Genomic DNA, 23,474 nt, shown 5'->3' with positions numbered 1-23,474 from the left:
AGACTGGAGAGCAGGTGCTTAGCCCCTCCCTCACCACCAACAGTGAAAATCTCCCGCTGGAGCCCAGCCTTGGGGTGGCCCAGCATGGAGGCAGTCACAGCTCTGGAGGTGCCCTCGGGATCCACACTGAAGGTGAAAGAAACGCACACCGCTGATGCTGAAGGACCCCCCGCTTCATCTCGACAAGAGTCCAGCAGCCCCATTCCCCAGCTCCTGCCCCATATAGAAGGTGACCCGTGGGGTTGGGAAGGGTGGGGCGGCTGGGTCAGTAGGAGTTGGGGAGGTCTCCCTAACACCCGGCTGCACCTCCTTAGCTTTGTGCAGAGGTGAACGGCTTCATGGGACTGGTACCCAGGATGGAGGAGCACTGGTTGGAACCCCCACTCCTTTCCTTGGTGGATTCTTATTTGCTGCTCAAGTGTCTGCTGGGTTTGTGCTTTTTGGGTGAGAAGTCAGTGAGTGGTATTTGCAGCCCTTTACAGTGACTAAAGATGATCTGTTTATATTTGAACTTGTAATAAAATGTCCCAGAGACTGAGGACCTGATATACTAATACCAGCCAGGAAGGGAATGAGGGGTGAGATGGTGGCCGTCTGGATTAGAAGGGGGCAATGAAAAGTCTCTAGCAACTGAGAGATTGGGTGGTGAACAAATAGGGCAGGACACTCTGCCTGTCGCTCAGCAGTGCCGTGGATCGAGGAGCTATACTAACGCTCCAGCTAGCTCCCAGGGAAATCCCCAGCCTCCTGGGGTCTGAGCTCCATGGAAGAAGAGCCCATCCAGGAGACCTATGGGCCTCCCTTCCACAGTATTCTCTGTGAGCCTCTAAGCAAAGAGGCACTTTTGAGCAAGGAGGTGGTGGGTGGCCCTCCTAGTCCCGGGTGTCCCTGCCAGCGGCCCCGCCAACCATTCCCCAGCTTCCCCTGGCTGAAGCCTCTGCAGCTCACAGCTCTGTGAGCTCTGTGATGTTCACTTGGGGTGTCACCCGTTGGGCCTGGCTCAGCTGGCCAGACATGGAAGGCAGGAGCCAGGCTTTTTTCCTTCTGTGCATTAACCCGCAGGAGGGACCATGGGCACCTTACACATTTAAGACAGTTACCTGCACTAAGTCCCTACTTTGGGCCTCTCGACATCTTGAGTGCAGGGGATGGGAAGACTGCAAACAAGAAGCTCATGGAACCCCAGGGTAGGGGGAAGTAGGAGAAGATGACGTGATCTGGACTCTGCCCAGTGCCACCTTGGGCAGTTCTGTGCCCTTGGACAAGCCAACCAACTGCTCAGTTTCAATTTCCTCTCTGTAAAATGGTAATTAACAATATCTACCTAGTAGGGCAGCTGAAAGGATTATAGAGATGATCCAAAGTGCCTCAGAAGAGGCAAGCTAAGATGTGAAGAGATGATAAGGTATTTCCAAATCAGGAGTGAAGACTAAGAGTTCTACCTGCAAATGGGGTTGACTAGGGGAAGTTGGCTACCTCCTGTCATCCTTATAGGAGACTCTGGGTTTTTGGGAGCTATTTAGATGTCATAGGGAGAGAGCTGGCTGATTTGCTCCATGGAAAAGGAGGTCGAGGGAGCAGAAGTTACTGTGAGCATTGAGGCTGGGATAGTCTTTTTTTTTTTTTTAAGATTTTATTTATTTACTTGAGAGAGAGAGAGCATGAGAGGGGAGAAGGTCAGAGAGAGAAGCAGCCTCCCCGCAGAGCTGGGAGCCCGATGTGGGGCTCGATCCCAGGACTCCAGGATCACGACTTGAGCCGAAGGCAGTGGTTTAACCCACTGAGCCACCCAGGCACCCCAAGGCTGGGATAGTCTTGAGACAGAAAACCAGTTTCTTCCTAAAAAAGGTCCAAGGAATAAGCCACAGAGAGAATGAGAGCCAGGACTGCTGACTCCGGACTTGGCGGGTCTCCCTAACCCTGGCAGACAGCATCCTACCCACCCACACTCCTCCCTCTGCTGTGAGTAGATGCTGTGGGCCATGGGTTCCTGACAGCCCCTGGCCATCTCCAGCGAGTGCAGCCTCAAGAGTCCCAGGCCTCAGGGCCACCAGCGCCAGCAGCTCAACTCATTAGCTTCCCAGAGGTCAGGGGTAGTAGGCACTGCTTGTGATAGTTTGCAAAGTATGTTTGATTCTGTTATCTGCTTAGGGAACACAGGAGTTCAAGTCCCAGCTCTGTACTGTGACCCTAGGCAAGTCAGTGAGCGCCCTTCTCTAGGCTTCCATTTTCTCATCTGTAAATTGAAGGATAACCTTTTGATGGCTATGGACACCTAGGAAATTCTGATGACATCTGTGGAAGCTTATTCCAGGAAAAATACTCAAAAAATTTCGGGGAACTCACAGAATCCCTGAAGCCCATTCGAAGGTCCTTCAGGGTACCATGGACCTGGCCTAGATGGTCCCTAAATTCCCGTAAGCACCAAGGCCTTTTTTTTCTCCTTTTAACACCTCCTCTCTTTTGTGGGGAGCACTGCGGGATCCAGAGGGGCCCTGCAGTAGGCAGAATAGGCACCAGAAGCAAAAATTCATTTGCAACATCAAATTAGCCTGCAATTATCTAACACTGAGCTTTTAGTCAAGAAAGCCTGCTCTGTGGCTAAATAGGCAAATGTAGGCAGCCAGCACTGGGAAACAATTTCCATCTGCCTTCAGCACTACACGGAGGCACTGGGGCCTGGAGGCAGCACCTCCAGGTGGGAGGTGGGGGACAGGTTGCTCCCCTGCTGTGGAGGAGAGGAGGATCTGAGACCCAGAGGAAGGGTCCATCTGCTGTTTTCAGAATAACTGCATCTCCTTTCAATCTGAATTGTTCTGTCTTCCAGGCTTGGGAAACTGGAGCCCATGCCTGGGAGCAACCTTCCTTCCTTTTCTTCTTCTTCCCTCCCTTCTTACTTTCCTACCCTCTTTCTTCCTTCTACAAATATTTCTTTCATGATTATTATGTGGCAGGCACTGTTACAAAAATGAACAAAATAGGCAAAAATAATGCCCCTTGTGGAGGTTCCATTCTAGTGTAAGGAGATAGACAATAAATAAACAAGTAAGATATACAACATGTCAGAAATGGGCCGAAAAATGAAGCAGAGGAGGATAGAAAGTGCTGGGGGTGGGAAACTTGTTTGCTATTTTAAGCAGGATATTCAGTGAAGGTCTCATTAAAAAGGTGCTATTTGAGCGGCAACTTAAAGGAGATGAGAGAACAATGCATGCAGGTATTTGAGGGGAATGTTTTCTGTGTAGAGAAAATGGTGCAAAGGCCCTGAGGCAGGAGTGTGCCCTATGGATGGGGGCCACTGTGCCTGTAGCAGCTTGAGAGAGAGAATGATAGGTTTGGGGGCAGGGAAGTAGCAATACCATTGTGAAGACTGACTCAGCACTGAGACTGATGGGGCAGCCTGGGCAGGGTTTTAAGTGAGAACTGACATGATCAGGTATAGGTTTTAAGGCTTATTCTGAATGCTGAGTTAAGCATAGACTATAGGCAGGCCTGAGACACTAGCAAGGTCATCAACTAAGGATGAGGATGAGGGAGAAGGTATGGAGCTTTTAGAAGAGGAAGGTATGCAGCAGTCACCCAAGAGAAGAGGAGGCTGAGTGGGAAGTCTGGAAGGATTGCAAGGAGGCAATTGGGAGTTAGTGGTCAGTGTTAGTGGCTCACAGTCAGCCTCTCTTGTATTTTTCCCCAGTGTACAGATGTGGGCACTAAGGGGCGGGAAAGCATTTAACTGGTGTTGGCCATGGCGAGGAGTGCAGTGGAGTACCAGAGGATTAAGGGAGCTGAGTGGGTACACAAGGGAGTGAGTATAAGGACTGGACTATAAGTTGGGTAGGAAAAAGCGTGGTAACCAAGAGGGTGATGGGGAGTGCAGGGGTGGGAAGGCGTGGGTCAGAGGTCTCCGTAGTGCCGCAGGATCTGGTGCCAGAGAGCAGGTCTCTAGCAGGGGAGACCGCGCCCGTCAGGGAATGCCTGTCGAGGTAACAAATGGGTCTCAGAACTGAAGTCCCCAAAACAATTTGAGGTGTGTGGTCTACAATGCGGGAGAGAGCTCAGCTGCTGTGGCCCTACCCTGGAGAAGCAAGTGGCGTCTAATAAGCTGGGGGCTTTGTGGGCAATCTTGCTTTCCGTGGGTAAGCTTAAAGAAGAATTAGAATCTTCCATGCTCTGAAGCCCAGGGCTGCTCAGCTCACACTACCTGGCCGTGAGCCCCTGAGGCCCATTTGATAGATGTTTATTTCTATTAAAAAGTTTCTCTATTTATTTCTATTAAAAATAGCTCTGCATGCAATAATTTCAGGCCCCAGGCCTCTTCCCTCTTGTGGCTCTGCCACAAATCTCCTCAGACTAGTGTTACTCTTTTATGTCCTTCTGGTTTTTTTCTGAGCTTAGTTTCACAGTCTTCAAGGAGCTGACACTCTTGTCCTTCACAAGGTACTTCAGAGGTCACTTTTCCTATGACACTACTCCAGACAAGTTTCTTTTCTTCTTTTAAAAAACTTTTTTTAGGATTTATTTTTGTGAGAACAAGAGAGAAAACACAGGAGGGAGGGGGCATAGGGAGAGGCAGGCTCTCCACTGAGTAGGGACCCCAATGTGGGGCTTGATCCCAGGACCCTGAAGGCAGATGTTCACCCAACTGAGTCACCCAGATGCCCTCCAGACAAGTTTCTGATAAGGCGAAGGCCACATCCTATTGCAGAGCCATAGTTTGCCTTGTGCATTTCCTCTTTCTGGGTAGTTCACTCACGCAGACACGTGCACACACACTCATGTGCTCACACGCGCACACACTTACCTGAGTACATGCCCACACCATCTCATCCTTGCACACACTCTTGCACAGGCACTCTCTCTCACACATAGGTGTACACACACGCAGCCTTCATTCTTTCAATGTATCTGTCTTGTTCCTTCACGCTCCACACCATAAGTAATAACATCAACGTGCAGTTCTCAGCCCTTAAGAAATTGCTGGAGAAAAGTCTTTAATGGCGCAAAGAGAAATTTTGAGAGAATAGGAACACCTATTTCCCATGAGCATAGAATAAGGAAACGGGGATACACTTCAGCAGAATGGAGTTAGGGTAGAATTAAGAGGAATTTTCTAATCCAGAGGAGTCAAGATCTTTGGACTTGAAGTAGTAGTCTCCTTCTCTGCTAATTTTCAAGAAAGAATTAGCATTCTGTCTGAGAGAAAGACTGCTCAGAAGTCAATGTCTCTCAAAGCACTTTTCAAAATGCCTTTTCCCCAAGACTGTGAATGGAAGAAAACCATGCTGTGGCTGTCTCAAACCTGGTCTCAGAAGACCCGGGCTGTGCCACAGGACTGTCTCTGGTTCACAGCTGTGCTGGCATCTGAGGAACAGAAAGACATTGGGCGTTTCCCCAAGGTCGGTACAATTAACACCTCTCTTGACCACAGATGTGTGAAAAGAGGTGCCCCCAAGTGAGCCCTCCGATTAACATTCTTAGCAAAGGGGCAGATTGGTCGCTTGCTCTGGCACACCAGAGGACCGGGCTGGAGCGGGGGAGAGCATTCCGCTGCCCGGGCGCCCCCAGCTGCCAAGTACTCTCCTGCCACCTCCCTCACTCTGTCAGCTGCTTTGGCCTGGAGCCCATCCTCTTTCCCCCAGCTGGGGTCTGGGAGCCTGCTGAGCACAGAATCCTCACCTACTAATCTTCAGACTCACAACATTCTGCTAACGTAAGTTGTTCCCTGTCAGTTCATCATCTAGTCAGGGAACCCCGCCTAGAAGCAAAGAACTGCCAGGGGAGCCCCCCCGGGGAGGAAGAGACTGCCATTCCAGCGGTCCCCTTCTCCTCCGTCTCTCTGCCCCCGCTGGTATCCCCTCTGCATCTCAGGGCTGTTCTGCTCATCCTCCTTCTAAGGCCACCCTCTTAATTTATGTTCCTCATAAACCCATTTCTCTGATCATTCTCTTCAGTTCAGGTGAAACAGTGGGAGCATCTTCCAAGGTAGTTATCTAAGAAACACAAAAGGCACGAAGTGGGCAGAAATCTATAACTCAGCTTGCACTTATCCATAGAAAAGCCCATTTCCCACCTGAGCTTCTAGCAGGGCTCAGACAGCACACCTTCCAGGCGTGACGACCTGGGTTCCTTTCCTCACCCCAACCTGTCCAACTCTGGAGGATGTCCCCTCTGCCTTCCCTTCTTTGCCTCCTCCTTCTCCTAAGGGCGAGGTCCCAGGCAGGGCCCTGACTGTGGTGGCCGCAGAGGAAAGCGGAGGGAACAGCAGAAGGCCCCAGGGGACAGCAGAGGCCCCCGGAAGTTGGCAGAGACCCCAAGCTCAGAGAACGGGTCCTTCAGGCACACACTTCTAGACTGGGAGGCAGCCTAACTTCACCAATGTGTTTCTCGCTCTGAGCCCTTTCCCTCCTGTCTTCTTGTTCCTGGTGCTCATCTGGGTCTTTCTGCGTCACGCAGGCCAAGCAGGAGACAGCAGAGCCGGCTTCTCTCCAGCAAGCATGAGGGGCTATTTCCCCACCTGACAGTGGGGAACCAAGCCCAGCAAGATTAGGTTTTGACCCTCCTTTTTAATCGCCGCCCTCCTTTTTCAGAAAACTCTTAAGTCATATCCGCTTGTTCTCAACTCCTTGGTTGCTCGCCAAGACCGCCACAGGAGGGGGACACATCACACAAACACTTCTTCTGTTTTTCATGCCCCACCCCCTTCCAAACCGTCAAAGTCGAATAGAGGGCAAGTGCAACAGTGTCGTTCAGCTGCCTGGGGCTGGGTCGTTGTGGTGTTCTTAGGTCAGCCCCAGCAGCACAGGCAGGACAGAGAGCGCAGAGGCCCTGCGTCATTCAGTTCCTGCTTTTGCCAGGGCCCTAGATGCAGTGTAGTCCAAGACTGCACCCCCCGGGGGAAACGTAAACCACACAGTGAAAAGGGAAGATAGATCAATGAGATGGATGTGCTCAGTACCATGTTTATATTCATTTACAAAGGCTAAAAGTGATCTCAAGACGGTCCTGGGGCTGGCCAGGGGAGGGAAGTTCCTGGTCTCTAAACAGTGGGCTACGCATTGAAGTGTAGGAAGAACACAGTGAAAACTCTCTTTACTTGATTTTGAATTTGACCACTCGGAAGTTTGCCTAGCGTCATGTACATATTTAAACAGTCCAACTTATAAGTAAACACACATATGCTGTGGTAGAATGCTCAGGAATGTATTTGCAGGGAAGTGTTATCAGAAAGTTTGGAATCCTCTGTCAAACCGTTGTGCACTTTGCCACAGTTGTGAATGGGGTGAAGTTTTGACAGCTGCTCCAGTGAATTGTGGGGAGAGGCTGGGGAGTGGGTGAGACCTGAGGTGCTATCACATTTCACTTAAAGCAACAACAGCAGGAGACCATGTGTGCCCCTGGAGAGGACACCAGAGCCCTAGAAAGCTGGGAAATGGTGCCGTGTAAGCCAGGCTCCCAAGGGAACCCAGGTGGGATGTTTGCACTTTCTCAGCCAAGGGTGCCCAAGGCTTCCTGTGAGGGGAGAGGTCACAGCTGGTCAGCCTCCATACCTTACACTCAGCACTTTCTGAGCATCTCCTGCCTCCATCCTGGAAGCCAAGGGACAGGAGCTAATCCCTCTTCTCACTGGAACACACCTGGGAGATCAAGGAGTAGTGAGCTGTGGGCCTAGTCTTTCCCAGATCCTATTCATACAAAGCAATGGTCCAAGAACTGGAAGAGCACCGGGCAGGTGCCCAAGCGGGCAGCGTGCAGAGGAAGGGACCGGGGGGTCAGCTCCCTGAGCAGTGATGTCGGTGCTGCCCAAGAGGGTCCTGTGTGACTCTGCCCTCAGAGTGGAAAGCTTTCTCCTCAAGCTGAGAAGTAGGGCTGACCCTTGGACGTCAAGACTAACATTGAAAGCGGCTTTGATAAAAGAAGTGCTGTTAAGGACAAATGTAGGAAGGGGGCTGAGAGACAAACTGCACAGGCTAGACCATTCTGTGTGCAAACAGAAAAAAGAATCTTGGTTGATGAAAAGTCAGTAGTTTGAGAGTTACCCATTAAAAGAAGTAAGCATCAGGCTCACACTTCAGTGCTTTCTGCCAAGACTCTGCCAAGGGGATCTTTCAGCCAATCACTTTTGCCTAAATCCCAGTGAGACGATGGGAGCAATCTTCCCGTTCCCTAGGAGAAGCTGGATTTGCTGAGCACCTGGGTCATCTGCCCACGAGGTACAGCCAGATGGTGTCCACTTCCTTCGAGCTCTGCTCCTCCCACCCTAGGAGGCTCATCACCCACTCTTCCCTTTCCTTCCATCACTCAGAGCACCCCAAGATCTGGCTACCTCGGACCCTGAGGCAGACCTATATCCGGAAGGTCGGAGACACTGTGAACCTACTAATCCCATTCCAGGTGATCATGCTGGCCCCGTGCTGGGTCCATGTTGGGTCCATGCTGGGACCAGGCCAGGGTTTTAATTTGGAAATGGATACTAAGAGTCTTGCTGGCACTGGAGCAGTCATGCTGGCCTGGAATGAAGGGGGCCATGTCACCATAAGTCTGAGGCAGAATGACCCTTCCAATTTGCACTCCTGATGTGGGCTTTGGGTTGGGCATGCCACAGGTGATGAACTGAGGCTACCCTATGTCCTTCAGTCAGCAGAGTTCTGGGAGCTCTCAGTTTAGAGGGCTCTTGGGAGGTTAGGCAGCTCTAGTTAGTCTCAGCTGCCCCAGGTGACCTAAACCCAGAGGGTGGGAAACTCAAAGCTAAACCCCTTCATTCCCCCATGATCCTTAGCCTGTTGATGAAAGATGCCAGTCTCCTGGGACAGCTCACCAATTTCTAACTCAAGGCATTTTCAGTTCAAGTCAAGTCACCATGGGGACCTGGGGTGGCTCTGACTCCCTCCCATTGCGACAGGGAGGGTCATAAGCCCTCTTGGGGTTCCTCACAGTCCTTTCCCATTTCTTAGGGCAAACCCAAACCTCGAGCCACCTGGACACATGATGGCTGTGCCTTGGATGCCAGCCGTGTGAGTGTGCGGAATGGGGAGCAGGACTCCATCCTCTTCATCCGAGAAGCCCAACGTGCTGACTCGGGTCGCTACCAGCTCAGTGTGCAGCTGGGAGAGCTGGAGGCCACTGCCACCATTGACATCCTGGTGATCGGTACAATGCAGGGAGTTGGAGAGAAGTGGTCCCAGGGGCTCCCTCTCCAGGTTAAAGAGGAGCCATCACAGAGAGTTGGGGAAGCTGGGGTGACTCCTCACCGAGGGTGGGGCACAGTGGTGGGTGAGGGGAAGTGTGGCTGAGCAGAGAAAGGAAGGGGCACTCCCAAAGTCGTTCCCAGGCATATGTGAGTGGTACCATGCCTGCTGCCATGCTTGGCCCTTTCAGAGAGGCCAGGCCCTCCTCAGAGTATCAAGTTGGTGGACGTTTGGGGCTCCAATGCTACTCTGGAGTGGACACCTCCCCAAGACACGGGCAACACGGCACTCCTGGGATACACCTTGCAGAAGGCTGACACAAAATCTGGGGTGAGGCCAGCTGGGAGGGAGTGGGGAGAGAGGAATAACGCATTCTGGAATGGGGCTCTGGTAGCTCTGTGCAGTGGGCTGAGGTGGAGTGAGTTCAGAAAACAGGGCTCTCATTCACGACATCTTCTTGGGACCCCTAAGCTGTGGTTCACGGTGCTGGAGCGTTATCACCGCACCAGCTTCACAGTCTCCAACCTCATCGTGGGCAACTCCTACGCCTTTCGAGTCTTTGCTGAGAACCAGTGTGGGCTCAGTGAGACAGCCCCCATCACAGCCGACCTTGCCCACATCCAGAAAGCAGGTAGGACCCGGGGCCTGGGGGCTGGGAAGAGCTGAGGATGAAGAGTAGAAGAGGGCTGGGGCTCTCAGGCACTACAGCATGGCCCTTCTTGGTCCCCTCAGCAACTGTCTGCAAGATCGAGGGGTTTGTGCAACGAGATTTCTCTGAAGCCCCGAAGTTCACCCAGCCTTTGGCGGACTGCACCACAGTCACCGGCTATGACACCCAGCTCTTCTGCTGTGTCCGCGCGTCTCCTAAGGTGAGCGGGAGTCCTGCCCATGGGCCAGGCCACACCATTCCCTGCTCCGGCCCTAATCTCCGCCATGTGGAAGAGTGTTCTAACCACATCATTGTTCCCCCTACCCTGTTCCCCAACCCCTGCCCCTTCCACAGAGGCTCAGGCAGGCTGTGAATAGTCAGGGCACTTAGAGTCCAAGACAGGCTGATGTGGATATGGATGTGGATAATGCTTTCCAATTTCCTTTTCCAATTTCCTCATACATGAAGATGTCACTTACTGGTCTGCTGGCAGCGGGGCGTGAGTTCAAGTTGTCTCTCTGGCAGAGGTGATGGAGTCTCTCTGGTTTCTCCTTTATCAACCACTATGCCTCACCTGTTCAGGGCCATCTGCATGCCAGGTGTCTAGAGTTGAGGCCACAGCTCAGAGAATGTCTTTGTTCAATCTGGTCACTGTCCTTCTGGATACCATAATGCATAAACCAGCACTAACAACCTTACTAAGTACCTTTCGCATAGGAGTCCTGGGCCAGGCTGCATGGAGATAGTCTCAGAAAGAGAATGTCAATAAGCACACTCTAGTAACTACTTTCTAACCAAAGAAGCAACAGTGAGTCCCAAGCCAACAGTGGGAACAGAATATGAATGATTCAACAATGTACATACAAAAAAGAGGAGATCCTGAGGCCTGGTACTTGGGATCCATGAGGTGGCTGCTGGCGCAGGATGGGACAGAGGTCCCATCTTTTTTCTAGTCAGGAATAGTTGAACAAGGCAAGGTTTCAGGTGCTTTTTTAAACCAACAGAAGGAGCTTAGGAGGCTTTTGAGGGTACTGGAAAGGGAGTACCTCCCCAAATGTAAGGCACGGGGAGCTTTCCAGAAGACCATTATCTCTTCTAGATCCCGTGTCACCCGTTCTTAAGGCACCCTACTCCTCCCACTTCTCTGGCCGGTGTGTCCCCAGGCCTTGTAGGCGAGGAGTCCCAGGAATTGAGCACAGAAAGAACAACTGGTTCTCATCACTCCTGTGCTGGCCCCTCGTCTTTATCTTCCAGCCAAAGATCATCTGGCTGAAGAACAAGATGGATATCCAAGGCAACCCCAAGTACAGAGCTCTCAGTCACCTGGGAATCTGTTCTTTAGAAATCCGCAAGCCAGGTCCCTTTGACGGGGGAATCTACACCTGCAAGGCGGTTAACCCCCTGGGGGAGGCGTCTGTGGACTGTCGGGTGGATGTGAAAGGTAAGGGCAGAACTCATCCCTTCTCTCCACAGCTGGAAAATTCGGGGATGGAGCTACAAGCCTGCAGAGAGCAGGGCTTGGCTGGCTCCCCCTGCAGGTGCTTTCGGCCCTGTTAACATCAGGATGGACGTGAGGAGCCGTTTTTATCCTCCAATATCTTATTACTCTCCAACATTATTCTGTAATACAGGATAGCTAGTTCCATTCTGCAAAGGAGAAACCTGATGCACAGGGCAGTGATTGGTTTACCCACGATCCCCAGCACTGCTTAAGTGAGGAGTCAGCACTGTGGTGGAAAGAGCACCAGCCTCCTGGCCTTCGCTCAGATCGTTTGTCCTGAAATTATACAGTCTTTGACTGAGTCCAGGAAAGCTGCAGTTGTCTGTCAGGACTTGCCCCTCCGGTTTGCTAAAAGGGAGAATTGCACATCCTCTCTACCTCTTTTAAAGTATTCATTCATCCACCCATTCCTGTCCCCATGTTCAGATCTCTGTCATTGCATTTAGCGTATTGTTATGTAAGTACCTGTTTATTGATCTGTTTCTCCATTAAGGGACATTCTGACTTGCCTTTGTCATCATCGCCCACCCCCACCAGTGCTGAGCCCAGTTTCTGACACACAGTGGGCACTCTCTAAGTGTGCATAGCATGAATTAGGAATGAACAGGCCATTGCACGCCCTATTTTTCCCCATGTGGAGACTCCTAATTAGCACCATGGACTCTGGAGAGACCTATTCCTTCCCAGTGCTCCACAAGAAGGTTTCCCAGAGATTTCGGAGATGTTAACTCTGAGAAATGTCTGAATTCTTGCAGCTCCTCATTGAGGCTCCCCAAGAGGATTAGGGCAACTCTGACAAAGGTAAGGAAAGAGGGGCTGGGGTCTGAAAGGAGTAGGTCATGTTTATGACTAGTGTTGAGTCTGAGACAGACGTTTATTCCTGAGTCTTTCAACCATGCAGCCAATGGTGACTACTTTCCTCTTAACCACTTTCTTTGGTAAGCTACCACTATCATCTCCGTGAAAGGAATTTACTATAGATGGTACTACTTGTGTCACATCCTCTATCTATCTCTACTCAAGTTGATGACAGGTATTAAACCTAAGGGACCTCTGGAAAGGGATGACAGCATCTACCTAACTGTAAGCGGGTTCTGTGGGAGGGAGGCCGGCAGGCACTACACGAAAAGGCATCAAGGGAACCATCAGGAGTGGAGGATGGAAGGTCACCACCAGCAAGTGGCAGCAGCAGGGAAAAAGAACAGGAAGCTGCTTCTAGTCATTGTTTCTACCTCAGAATCATGAGCATGGTGAGAAAGATTAGTTTGCTTATTTTCTGCTTTGAAGTTTACGGATTCCCTCCCTTCTGAGAGAAGAAACCACCATTATCATCATGCCAATAATAATTGAACATGTGGGTATGTGGTCCCAAGCAGCACATTACTGGCAAAGGGCAACTCAGATCACCGTTTAAAATGGGATGGCGTGGGACGCCTGGGTGGCTCAGTTGGTTGGACGACTGCCTTCGGCTCAGGGCGTGATCCTGGAGTCCCAGGATCGAGTCCCACATCGGGCTCCCAGCTCCATGGGGAGTCCGCTTCGCTCTCTGACCTTCTCCTCGCTCATGCTCTCTCTCACTGTCTCTCTCTCTCAAATAAATAAATAAAATCTTTAAAAAAAATAAAATAAAATGGGATGGCGTGTTCAGGTTCTGAATCACGCACAGTAGAAATGCTGTGTAGGAACTGATGAGTGGGGTGAAAAAGCAGCTTGGGGGAGAATAAAGGAGAACTGGTTCCCAGTGTCTCCTTGGATTTGCAGTTCCGGGCTGATGAAAATTGAGAGAGAATACCAACCTAGAAGCCATTTATTTGAGTCCATCTTCGATAAAGAGCAAATAAAACCCCTCAGGGATGCATTAAAAGCACAGACTTCTCAGGAGAACGCTCTCTGCCAGTTGGCTTGCAAAGACAGTTCTCTGGCCACCCCTCAGTCCCCTCTCTGGGCTAATGTTAATGTCACATTGGGGTTAGCCTTGTCAGGAGGACTTGCTCTGCTACCTCTCTCTCAGCCATCATGGGCAACACAGCAGAGTAAGTAGAGAAGTGACAGCACAGGACCCAGGGACCAGGGAGAGGATTGCCTCAGCATCCTGGATGTGCACTGGGTGTTTGCTGTTAGAGCCACAACATACTCTTTCTTTTCTGTGCCTCCAGGAAGCCCGATGGTGGTGAGACTGTGTTCTCAAGGAGCTCCAGCACAGCGTCTGCTTTGGACTAATCTAAATAAATGTGTGGATCCTCAGTGCCTCAGTGTCCATCTGTTTGAGCCACTCTCTATGGGAAAAACATTTAGAACATTGGAATCCTTTAGCCAGACTGTATGGAATCTGCAGACCCTCACACTCCTCTTTCTCCCCATACCCACATTCTCTTCCGCAGAGGTTTCTTTTTTTTTTTTTTTAAAGATTTTATTTATTTATTTGACAGACAGAGATCACAAGTAGGCAGAGAGGCAGGCAGAGAGAGAGAGAGAGAGAGGAAAGCAGGCTCTCCGCTCAGCAGAGAGCCCGATGCAGGACTCGATCCCAGGACCCTGAGATCATGACCTGAGCCGAAGGCAGCGGCTTAACCCACTGAGCCACCCAGGCGCCCCCCGCAGAGGTTTCTAACACCGTCCTTTTGTCTAGAGTCTATGCCAGAGCTGAATTCAATTCTATCCAGTGCCTGGTACTAAAAGAGATGCTGAACATGACTTGTACTCTTCCTCTCTGCACTTTGCAGTATAAGTTGGAAAACAGGACACACGTCCATCACAGAGACACAGACAGCAGAACACATAAACACGTACAAAGCTAATTAAAGACAGAGCACTGAGACTCGAAGGCTGGGAGATACTGAAGAAAGTAGAGCAGTCTCATTAAGTCCTGGGGAAAGAATAAAGGTGAGGTACCCTTGCCTACATGTTTGTTTTCATTCTTATAATAAGTAAAATATTAAAGGCATTCTACGATGGAGTCTGCAAAAGATAGCAATTCCTCCCATTCTGGCTAGGATGGGCATAGTGCTCTTCCCACCAAGAGCTGGAGTCTATTTCTCCTCCCCTTGAACCTGGGCTGACCATGTGACCTCCTTTAACCAAAGGAATATAGCGGAAGTGATGCTGTGACGGTCTGGGCCTAGACCTCAGGAAGTCTAGTAGTTTCTGCTTTTGCTTCTGGAGGTCAGCTCCCATGTAAAGAATCTCAGGACAGATTACTGAATTATGAGAGGCCACATGCAGGACAACCAAGCATCCCAGCCAACAGTCCACACCACAGCCCCTAGGCATGAGTGGCCACCTGAGACCCTTCAGCCCTAGTCAAGCCCAGCCTACTCTCAGTGGAGCAGAGATAGATGGTCCTTACACAAGCCTGCCCAAATTGTAAAATCATGAGGCAAAAGGTTGCTGTTGTTTCAAGCCATAAAATACTGGGCTGGTTTGTTACACAGTAATATGTAACTGGAACAGCCTTCTCTGCATCAGATACTGGATGTCAGGCTTTATCTCTTTTAATCCTCATTTTTCACATGAGGCACTTGAAGTTTGTAAAATTGCTCCAAGTCATGCAGCTGGTAGTGGAATTTGAACCAGGTCTGCCTGACTTCAAGCCTTCCCTCTTTCCTCTCCCCTCTTTCACCCGTGACCCTCACTGTAGTGGGTCTGGGTTGGGATCATGGGTTTAAGAAAGAAAAGATTCCTAGGAGATAGTAAATCTTAGACAAGGCTTTGAGGAGGGAGAGGGACTGTGTTGCCTGAGAAGAGTGAGAAGGGCTTTTCTCTTCAAAGCAAAGGTCTATTTTCAGTTGAGGCAAAGTGTCTGTTCCAGCTTTTCTCAACAGGAGCACTATAAGAATGAAGTCCCAGTGCCCCAAAGGCATCCATCATATGTCATAAATTAACTTCTTCTATGCATTCAGAACATTACTAATTAGCATCTTGAGAAAGCTGAGAAAGTAACCACACAAATTATTTGTAGGGTCTAATGCCCTTGCTGAGAGTGCTGGGGTGGGGAGAGAAGGGGCCCAGAGTCCAGAGCCAGCTAGTCATGTACGCAATGACCAAGAAGCAACCCCCCTCCAGCTAGGGCAGGGCCTAGGTCAGGAAGGAGTAGAATACTCCCAGCTATGATCCCCTAAGAATCAGTTAGACCTCTGACCTCTGCGCACAGCCCCATGCCTCAGCTGTCTGTTGAGTACTCAAGGACCATCCCTTACAATTCATCTATTCTGAACCTTCATGATAAAGGAATAAAATCTTCACACTGAACAAGACTTCCAGTCACAGTTAATCTTTCCACATTCAAGACGGACTGTCCTAGAATCCTTGATTTTATCATTTATGCATTCAACACAATGGAGTTCCCTCTGAACTAAGGTCTAACACCTGCCTGGGAGGAGGCAATCTCTTTGTTAATTCATTTAACATTTATTCAAAATCTTAAACATCTGCTCATATATCTCATTTTGGGGTTGAGCTAACGTGGACAATTCTCAGAGTAATGGCCTTATGCTGAGTAAGAACTCTCAAGCCTGAAGTCTGTATTTTCTGATTTTATTGTTATTTTGACGGTGGAGAAAGTTCAGTTGCTTTTTGTTTCTGGTACTGCAACAGCTTTCAAAATCATAATTTGGTGACAGGATTTTTTTTTTTTTTTTTAAAGATTTTATTTGTTTGAAAGAGAGAGCATGAGTGAAGGGAAAGAAAGGGAGAAGCAGACTCCAGGCTGGGCAGGAAACCCAATAGGGGGCTCCATACCAGGACCCTGAAATCACTACCTGAGCCGAAAGGAGGGAGCCCCCCAGGCACCCCTGGTGACAGGAAATTGAGGACAAGTTTCCTTAGGAGAAACAAACAGCCAATTTGCTAATTAATGAGCAGCTTCTCTCCTTACACTCTGCTTCACCACCATCTGCCTGGAGAGAGGGAGGCTCCAGCCCTCCCACCTCCCCAGAACCCAAATGCTACAAGCTACTGCAATTCCGCCTTTACCAGCAAGCGTACAGAAACCCAGGCAACCCTCTTCTCTCAGCTCTGCTGCCCACAAGCCTGCAAGTCCAGGGCCTCCCCACCCAGCCCCTCAGTCCCCACTGAATCCCAAGGTCTCTTTGCTGCCTGTGGCATTTACTTCAGGGACAGCTCAGGCCTACAAACCTCACCACCTCAACCTCATGGCTAAAAACTAGGAAGGAAACCCCAAAAAAGGCCTGTAAATAGCCCAGATAATGGTCATAAACGCAGGAGACCAAAGCTCTCCAGCCATTCTTCTCGATTTTTTAAAACATTTCTAAGAAGCTCTGGTAACTGGTGGCCCAGGCTAGTCACAGGCAACCGGTGGGAAACAACAAAAAGGGAATCTCTAATGAGTAGGCTTAAGCATTTTACAAACACAGCTTTTAGTTTGAAAGCGTTTACAGGCACGTTCAAAAGCCCCTGTGGCACGTGGCCGAAAACTCGAGGGAACATAACTGATGGTCAGGATCCTCACTCCGCGGAGAAGAGAGGGGCCGCGTATACTCAAGCATGCCTGCCTGTGATGGAGGGGTCTCGGGTGAACTGGACCCACACCTCCCTGCCAGAAAAGCCTGTTTTGTTTTGTTTTAATTACACCTCAGCTATCTCACGTTCCGAAAGTTCTCGCTTAAAAAGATGATGGGAGATGTACTTCTTACGGATCCTAAATATACCTAAGCTATAAATGTCTGGGTGCTCCCGCAACTTGAAAAAAATCACAATTGAGGAAATCTGGCAAACGTGGTGCTTGCAAACCAAGTAATCCTCCGGAACCGAATTCCCTCAAGGGTGTTGTTAGTTCCAGGCCGGCCTAGTGAGCCCTGGCTCCGCCCAGCTGGGGGAGGGGGCGGAAAGGAGGCGGGGCTAGCCGGGCGAGAAACCTACATTCATTGGCCAGGACCCTCGCGCCGCGCCACAAGGGCCCGCCTGCTCCGTAGGGAGGTCTCCCGGGCACGCGCGCGCGCTCGTGGACTCCCCGCTTCAGCCCTCCGGATGGAGTCTTTTTTAGAGCCGCTCTCAGCACCGCCCCTACAGGCAGACTTCCGGCCGGCTGGCTGTCGCTGCCCCGCCCCCGAGGGGCGGGAAATGCTGGGATCCGCCAATCAATGGGCGTCTGTAGTAAAAGTGGGTGGGACCTAAGAGATTCGAAAGGAGCCCCACCCCTTCAGGGGTGATTCCCGGGACTAAGTAGTGAGAGGCAAGCACCTTTGGAGCAAGGTGAGGCGGGGCGTTAAGTAAAAACCGAGGGTGGGCTGGAGGTGTGGTGTGGGTGTGGTGCCGTGGGAGTGGAAAGGCGATTTGGGGAGAGAAAGAACTGGAGGATGGTGGCGGGGAAGAAGATAGGGGGTGCACACTGCCCCCGGTGAGGAGAGAGCAGGTTGTAGGGGGGCAGCCGGGCAACCTGCGGAAGGGGGATGGTGCGCTCTCCGCACCTTCTCTGGAGGTAACAGGGCTGTTAAAAGGGCAGGTGCTACTCCTGGGATTCTTGCTTTACCTCCAGCGTGTTCCCCCACCCCTGGCTTGCACCCTGAGTCGAGCTGGGAGCCTTGGGCAGGGTGGAGACCTGAAGAAAGGGTTATTTTCTCTCCAGCTCACGTCTCATCTGACTCGTGCTCCTGCTGGGGGATCATGGAAGATTTGGAGGAAGGTAAGGAAAGTAAAGAGGAAAGAATGAGGGTGCTGCGATTGAGAGCCCTGTTGGCAACCTGAGGCTGGCATTCATTCCCCCCTCCCTTACAGATGTGAAGTTTATAGTGGATGAGACCTTGGACTTTGGCGGGCTGTCACCATCTGACAGGTACCATCCTCTTTGACTTTCGTGCTTTCCTCCTACAATGCCTCTTTGTCTCTAACCCCTTACTGCTGAATTATTGGTCTGTGGGGTCTGGGTAATGTAGCAAGGTTGGGTGCCCAGCAGCTGCTGGGGGCATTGTTGACATGAGCCTCAATGACTACTGGGGAAAGGGAAAAGGGATAAGCTAGAATGAGATTTCAGGATATTAAGAAGGGTAAATGGATTTGCTGCATCTTCATCCTGGCATCATTTCCAATGTCAGTAAGGATTAAAGGCCTATTAGGCCTCATAGGACCAGGTGTCTCATCGCGTAGAGGCCAGATCTCACAGAAAGCATAGGCATTGGGGTTTGGGGTCGTATCCCTGGCTCTGTTGAGGGGGGTGCCAGGTCTCCTTTGCACAGTCTCCTGCTCTCTTCTTTGTGGGCATGGTGCCTGGTTTGTTTTCTGTCTCAGTCGTGAGGAGGAAGACATAGCAGTGTCAGTGACTCCAGAGAAACCCCTCCGAAGAGGACTTTCCAATCGAAGTGACCCAAATGCAGTGGCCCCAGCCCCCCAGGGGGTGAGGCTCAGCTTAGGCCCACTTAGTCCAGAGAAGCTGGAGGAGATTCTACATGAGGCCAACCGACTGGCAGCCCAGCTGGAGCAGTGTGCCCTGCAGGAGCAGGAGAGCACAGGTGAGGGCCTGGGGCCTCGCAAGGTGAAGCCCAGCCCTAGGCGGGAGACCTTTGTGCTAAAGGACAGTCCCGTCCGAGACCTGCTGCCCACTGTGAGTTCTTTGACTCGGAGCACCCCCTCTCCAAGCAGCCTGACACCCCGACTCCGGAGCAGCGATAAGAAGGGGTCAGTCAGGGCTCTTCGGGCAGCATCTGGGAAGAGGCCCTCCAGTGTGAAGAGGGTAAGTTCGAAGGGTCTGGGTTGGATGTGTCCCTTCAGGCACAATGTATTACTTGGTATAGCCATGGAGTGGTTTCCTTTTTTGTAAAATGGGGTTAGTAAGATTCTACTTCAGAATTATTGGAAGTAAGCAAAATACCGTAAGCAAAGCACTTACCACAGTGTCTGCACATTTCTCTGCAGTGTCTATAATAAGCTTACGGTAAACATTATTGGTGAGGATGATGATGTTGGCAACTAATGTCTGCCCTTCCTTACTGGGATGTAGGCAACTCTCCACCTCTCTTTCTCAAACAGCCAGCAGAACAGATTCTTTTTCCATTCTAGTTCTATTTTTTCTCTCTTTGTATTTCAGGAGTCACCCACTTGCAATCTGTTCCCTGCATCCAAAAGCCCAGCATCTTCTCCTCTTGCCCGGCCCACTCCCCCAATCCGGGGCAAAGCTGGACCCAGTGGGAGAGCAACAGCAAGTGAGAAGGCTTGGACAGCAAAGCTGTGGGTGAATGGGAGGGGGGAAGGATGTGGAGCTGACCCTCTTAATTCCTTTACTTCATTCCAGCAGGCCCGCCTCCCACTGTCAGACCAGTCTTGGCCCCACAGCCTTCTACCAGCAACTCTCAGCGCCTCTCTCGGCCACAGGGAGGAGCTGCTAAGACTTCCAGTCGACTGCCTGTTCCCTCGGCTATCCCCAGGCCTGCCAGCCGAATGCCAGTCACCAGCCGGAGTGTACCACCCAGCAAAGGTGCCCTGCCTCCAGCTTCTCTGCCAACTCGGAAAGGAGTTCCACGACCAAGCGCAGCAGGGCACAGAGGTGAGGAAGAGTGGACATAACAGTTGGAAGTCAGGAGGAAGAATGCTTACCCTTGTCTAGCTGGAATGTACCCTCCCAGAGCTGGGAACAGTGACCACTTCCTCCATCTTCATTACCACTCAAATTGAAGATGGCAAGATTGAGTTAAAGAGAGGATGTGGGCCCGAGCAAAGAGTTTGAACTGTGGTTCTCAAAAACCTCGTGTTTTTTACCTTGGGTAGGAAGAAAGGCACTAATCCCAAACTCTGAGAAGGTCACTTGAACTCTGTGCTAATTCATTTCTCTTGTCAACCCCCATCAAGTTCCCATTTCTCAGCGACCAAATCTTCCCGCCCCTGGTGCCACCCGCAGCAATCTTCAGCCCCCTAAGAAAGCTGCAGTCCCAGGACCTACCAGGTAAGATCAGTTGAAATGCTCTCTGTCCCATCCTCTGGGCTTCCAAACTGTTGTGGACACCAGCCCTGAGTATTGTGTAGCAAAGTGGGGATGAGGAGGGGAGCCCAGAGAGGCAGGGAGTCCCATTCTTCCTTCCCTGAGAAACATGAGCTCAGCAGGTGACAAATGGGCTTGCAGAAGAAGGACAATTTTTTTTTTTTTTTAAGATTTTATTTTATTTATTTGAGAGAGAGAGACAGTGAGAGAGAGCATGAGCGAGGAGAAGGTCAGAGGGAGAAGCAGACTCCCCATGGAGCTGGGAGCCCGATGTGGGACTCGATCCCGGGACTCCAGGATCACGCCCTGAGCCGGAGGCAGTCGTTTAACCAACTGCGCCACCCAGGCGTCCCAAGAAGGACAATTTAAAGCAGTTCTTCCTTCTGATTCTTTAGGTAAAGAGATTAGGACAGCAAGCAAGAATTCCGTAGCAAACCACTACAGTCACACTGCCTGGACTCACCTCTACTCGGCCTCCCAAGCTTTCTCATGGAAGACAGGCCCCGACTCAAGCGAATCCTGGCGCAAGAGCAGGAGAAAGAGATCCCACCAGGGCTGGTGCCCCAGCAGTAAAGAGATGGGAGATGGGGTGGATTAGGGTTGAGTTGGAGGGGAGTCAAACCCTGTGAGTTGAAAGAGGATTAGGGAAAAGAGGTCACCTCCTGACGGTGAAATTAACAAGCAGAAAATGAGAAAAGCCAGAGAGTAGTTTGTCCTTGCCCACCCCCACTCTTGTGTTCAGTCTCAGAGAGTTTGATCTTCTTCCCAGGCATTGGTTCACTGGACATTTACATGTGAATGGCCTCTATAGCTAACTGCCCGGCTCCCTGAGGAGCACCCTCTACTGGACTGCAGGCCTGTTTGGAGAGGCAGAGGCAGGCACCTGGTTTCCTGCAAATTCTGTGACTCCTAACGGGCCAGTTGATGATAAGCTTGCATTGGGCTGTGTTTTTCTAAAACAAAATGAATGTATTTTTCTAATCTCTGTATATGTGAAAGTAAATTCTCCAATTTCAAACAAATTTGTAGTAAACTCCTATGTGATTCCGATGAGGGAGGCAGGACGAGCTTCCCAGGCTGGGCCTAAATAGACCAAAGGGGCTTGTGTTGCAAGCTCATCAGACCGGGACCACCCACCCTGGGGTTGGCATTAGATGGGAACGAGCTGCCTTCTTCCAGGATGCGTATGTTACTGAAAGGTCCAGATCAATGGAAATACATGAGTAAGGCTATCTAGGCAAGGTCTTGGTCAAATTGTTATTTATATCCTAAGCTTGGGTGACCTTTCCTGGCAAGAGCACAGAGCCTTCTGAGAATGCCTCAGCATCTAGTCTGCTGTGCTGATGAGATGAGGGAACCCTTTGGTGGGTATCCTAGTACTCAGTTTTGCTGAATGCGTTAGCAGAAGATACTGGAACACCTCATCGCATTCCACCTTATATCATTAGAATTGTTGGGCCTAGACTTGAGGGCTGACACTAGGTTTTATAAAACTCTGCCATGCCTGGTGTTATGATTTGTATGTGGCAGAGAATTTCATTCATTTGTTGGAAAAATAAATTTGCACGATGGTGGGGGGTTGGTAAAAAAATGACAGAGACTCATTTAACAGAGTTTACTGTCTCCCTTTTCTCACACTCTTGCAACCAGAACCAAATCAATTCTTGTGAGGTTTTTTTTTTTTAAAGATTTGTCTATTGTAGAGAGCGAGAGCTGGCGGAGGGGGCAGGTAGGGGCAGAGGGAGAGGGAAAGAGAGGCTTAAGCAGGCTAAGAATGGAACCAAGGCAGGGCTCAACATAGGGTTTGATCTCACGACCCTGAGGTCACGACGGGAGCCAAAACCAAGTCAGATGCTAAAAAGACTGCACACCAGGCACCCCTAATTCCTTGTGAGTTTTTGAGAGAACTTCCCTCTTTAAAGGCTGGGCTATGACTTAAGGAGCAGAGGGAGAGGAGCATCAGCTAGTGCCCCCCACACATATATGCCCATCAGCACCCTACTTAGGCATTGAAATGCTCTTACCCAGACAGGGGCCCTCCACCGCTGTCTTCTCCTTTTTATGACTGATCTCCAGGTTCACCAAATGCATTCATTTGTGTGACAGCAGCAGCCGCCTAGGCCTTTGCCCCTTTCCCTGAGCTTCCTGCAGCAACTCCTACAGCCTCTGGGATTCTAAGAATTGAGCTGGGGTAGGGGATGTGGAAACACCAAGTGTTTGGCTCTGGAGAAATTTGGCAGAGGCAAGAAAACCTCTGGGGTGTTCTCCAGCTGAGTCCTGAGCTGCCATCTGGTGAGCAGGGCCCTTGGTGACCCCCGACAGAACAGACTGAGGTGTGGCCAGCAGATGGCACCTGTGTGTGGTTTGGGAGGCGAAAGGAGCTGCAGCCCCATGTGCTGTTGCCACCTGGTGGCCAGAAAGGGTAAGGCATGTTCCCTGTGCCGTCGGTCAGGCTTGAATTTCATAACCCCCAGCTGCCCTGCCCCCATCCTGCTGCAAACCTGCTTAAGCAACATCCAAGAGACTTTGCCAGCTAGGGAGGAGGCCCACCTGCCACAGCTGCCCTTCTTGCTCAGCTACCTGCTTCCTTCCCTTTGGGCTTGCTTTCTATTTTTCTCTGTATGCACTCTACCCCCACCCCTCCCCAGGAGCAACAATGAGGGAAGCCAACATTTACCGGCCTCTTACTATGCACTGTGAACTGTTCTAAGCACTTTACATGTGTTAACTCATTTAATTCTCATAAAAGCTCAATTAGGAGGATGCTGTTATCATCCTCATTTTGCAGGCAGAGAAACTAAGGCTCAGAGAGCTTAAGTCACTGGGTCTGGTTCCAAGGTTTGTGCTCTTCATCACTATCCTCTATGGCCACTGTGTTAACTTCCCAGCTAGTCTGCTGACCAGAGCCTTGGAAAACAGAAAACTCGCAAACGGAAAAAGTGTTGCAGAGCACGTAGGTGGCTTGAGTGAATTGTTGTTTCATTCCTGATGGGAAAACACACACAATGACCCAAGGGAGTGAAGTCAGAAGGTACGTCGTCACTGAGCCACTCAGCCACTCTGCCCTCCCTGTCTCCCGAATTTTGTCCCCAGGACTCAGCCCTGAGGGGCTGAACTGGAAACCTGCCGGCTCTTTGCAGCCTCTCCACTGAAAACATGTCCCTCCTGTCCTGATACAAGGATACTCTCCTGACGCCTGCCACATCTTCCTTGGAC

General features: G+C 50.7%; 2 protein-coding genes across 5 annotated transcripts; both read left to right on the top strand.

Annotated features, from left to right (window-relative positions):
* The first annotated feature begins 84 nt into the window (after positions 1-84).
* MYBPHL (myosin binding protein H like) lies at positions 85-12,119 on the top strand. Its single transcript, XM_044236460.1, has 8 exons — positions 85-229; positions 8,300-8,388; positions 8,949-9,144; positions 9,373-9,512; positions 9,654-9,813; positions 9,915-10,051; positions 11,086-11,272; positions 12,088-12,119. Exons 1-8 carry the CDS (start codon positions 85-87, stop codon positions 12,096-12,098), a joined length of 1,065 nt encoding a protein of 354 aa, XP_044092395.1. The 3' UTR covers positions 12,099-12,119.
* A 5,343-nt stretch (positions 12,120-17,462) lies between these two features.
* PSRC1 (proline and serine rich coiled-coil 1) lies at positions 17,463-21,280 on the top strand. Of its 4 annotated transcripts, none has more exons than XM_044238837.1 (8): positions 17,463-17,542; positions 17,916-17,972; positions 18,065-18,122; positions 18,575-19,016; positions 19,371-19,485; positions 19,578-19,826; positions 20,129-20,222; positions 20,654-21,280. In XM_044238837.1, exons 2-8 carry the CDS (start codon positions 17,954-17,956, stop codon positions 20,655-20,657), a joined length of 981 nt encoding a protein of 326 aa, XP_044094772.1. In that variant the 5' UTR covers positions 17,463-17,542; positions 17,916-17,953; the 3' UTR covers positions 20,658-21,280. The 4 variants fall into 4 exon arrangements, with proteins under 4 accessions (XP_044094772.1, XP_044094770.1, XP_044094773.1 ...); XM_044238835.1 differs by having other exon boundaries at positions 19,575-19,826; XM_044238838.1 differs by lacking the exon at positions 20,654-21,280 and having other exon boundaries at positions 20,129-20,226.
* Positions 21,281-23,474: the final 2,194 nt, after the last annotated feature.

This window comes from Neovison vison, chromosome 2 (genome assembly GCF_020171115.1).
Source record: "Neovison vison isolate M4711 chromosome 2, ASM_NN_V1, whole genome shotgun sequence".
In the NCBI taxonomy this organism is placed as follows: Eukaryota; Metazoa; Chordata; class Mammalia; order Carnivora; family Mustelidae; genus Neogale; species Neogale vison.
The sequence above is the reverse complement of the archived record's forward strand: the minus strand, read 5'-3'. Positions and strand labels throughout refer to the sequence as shown.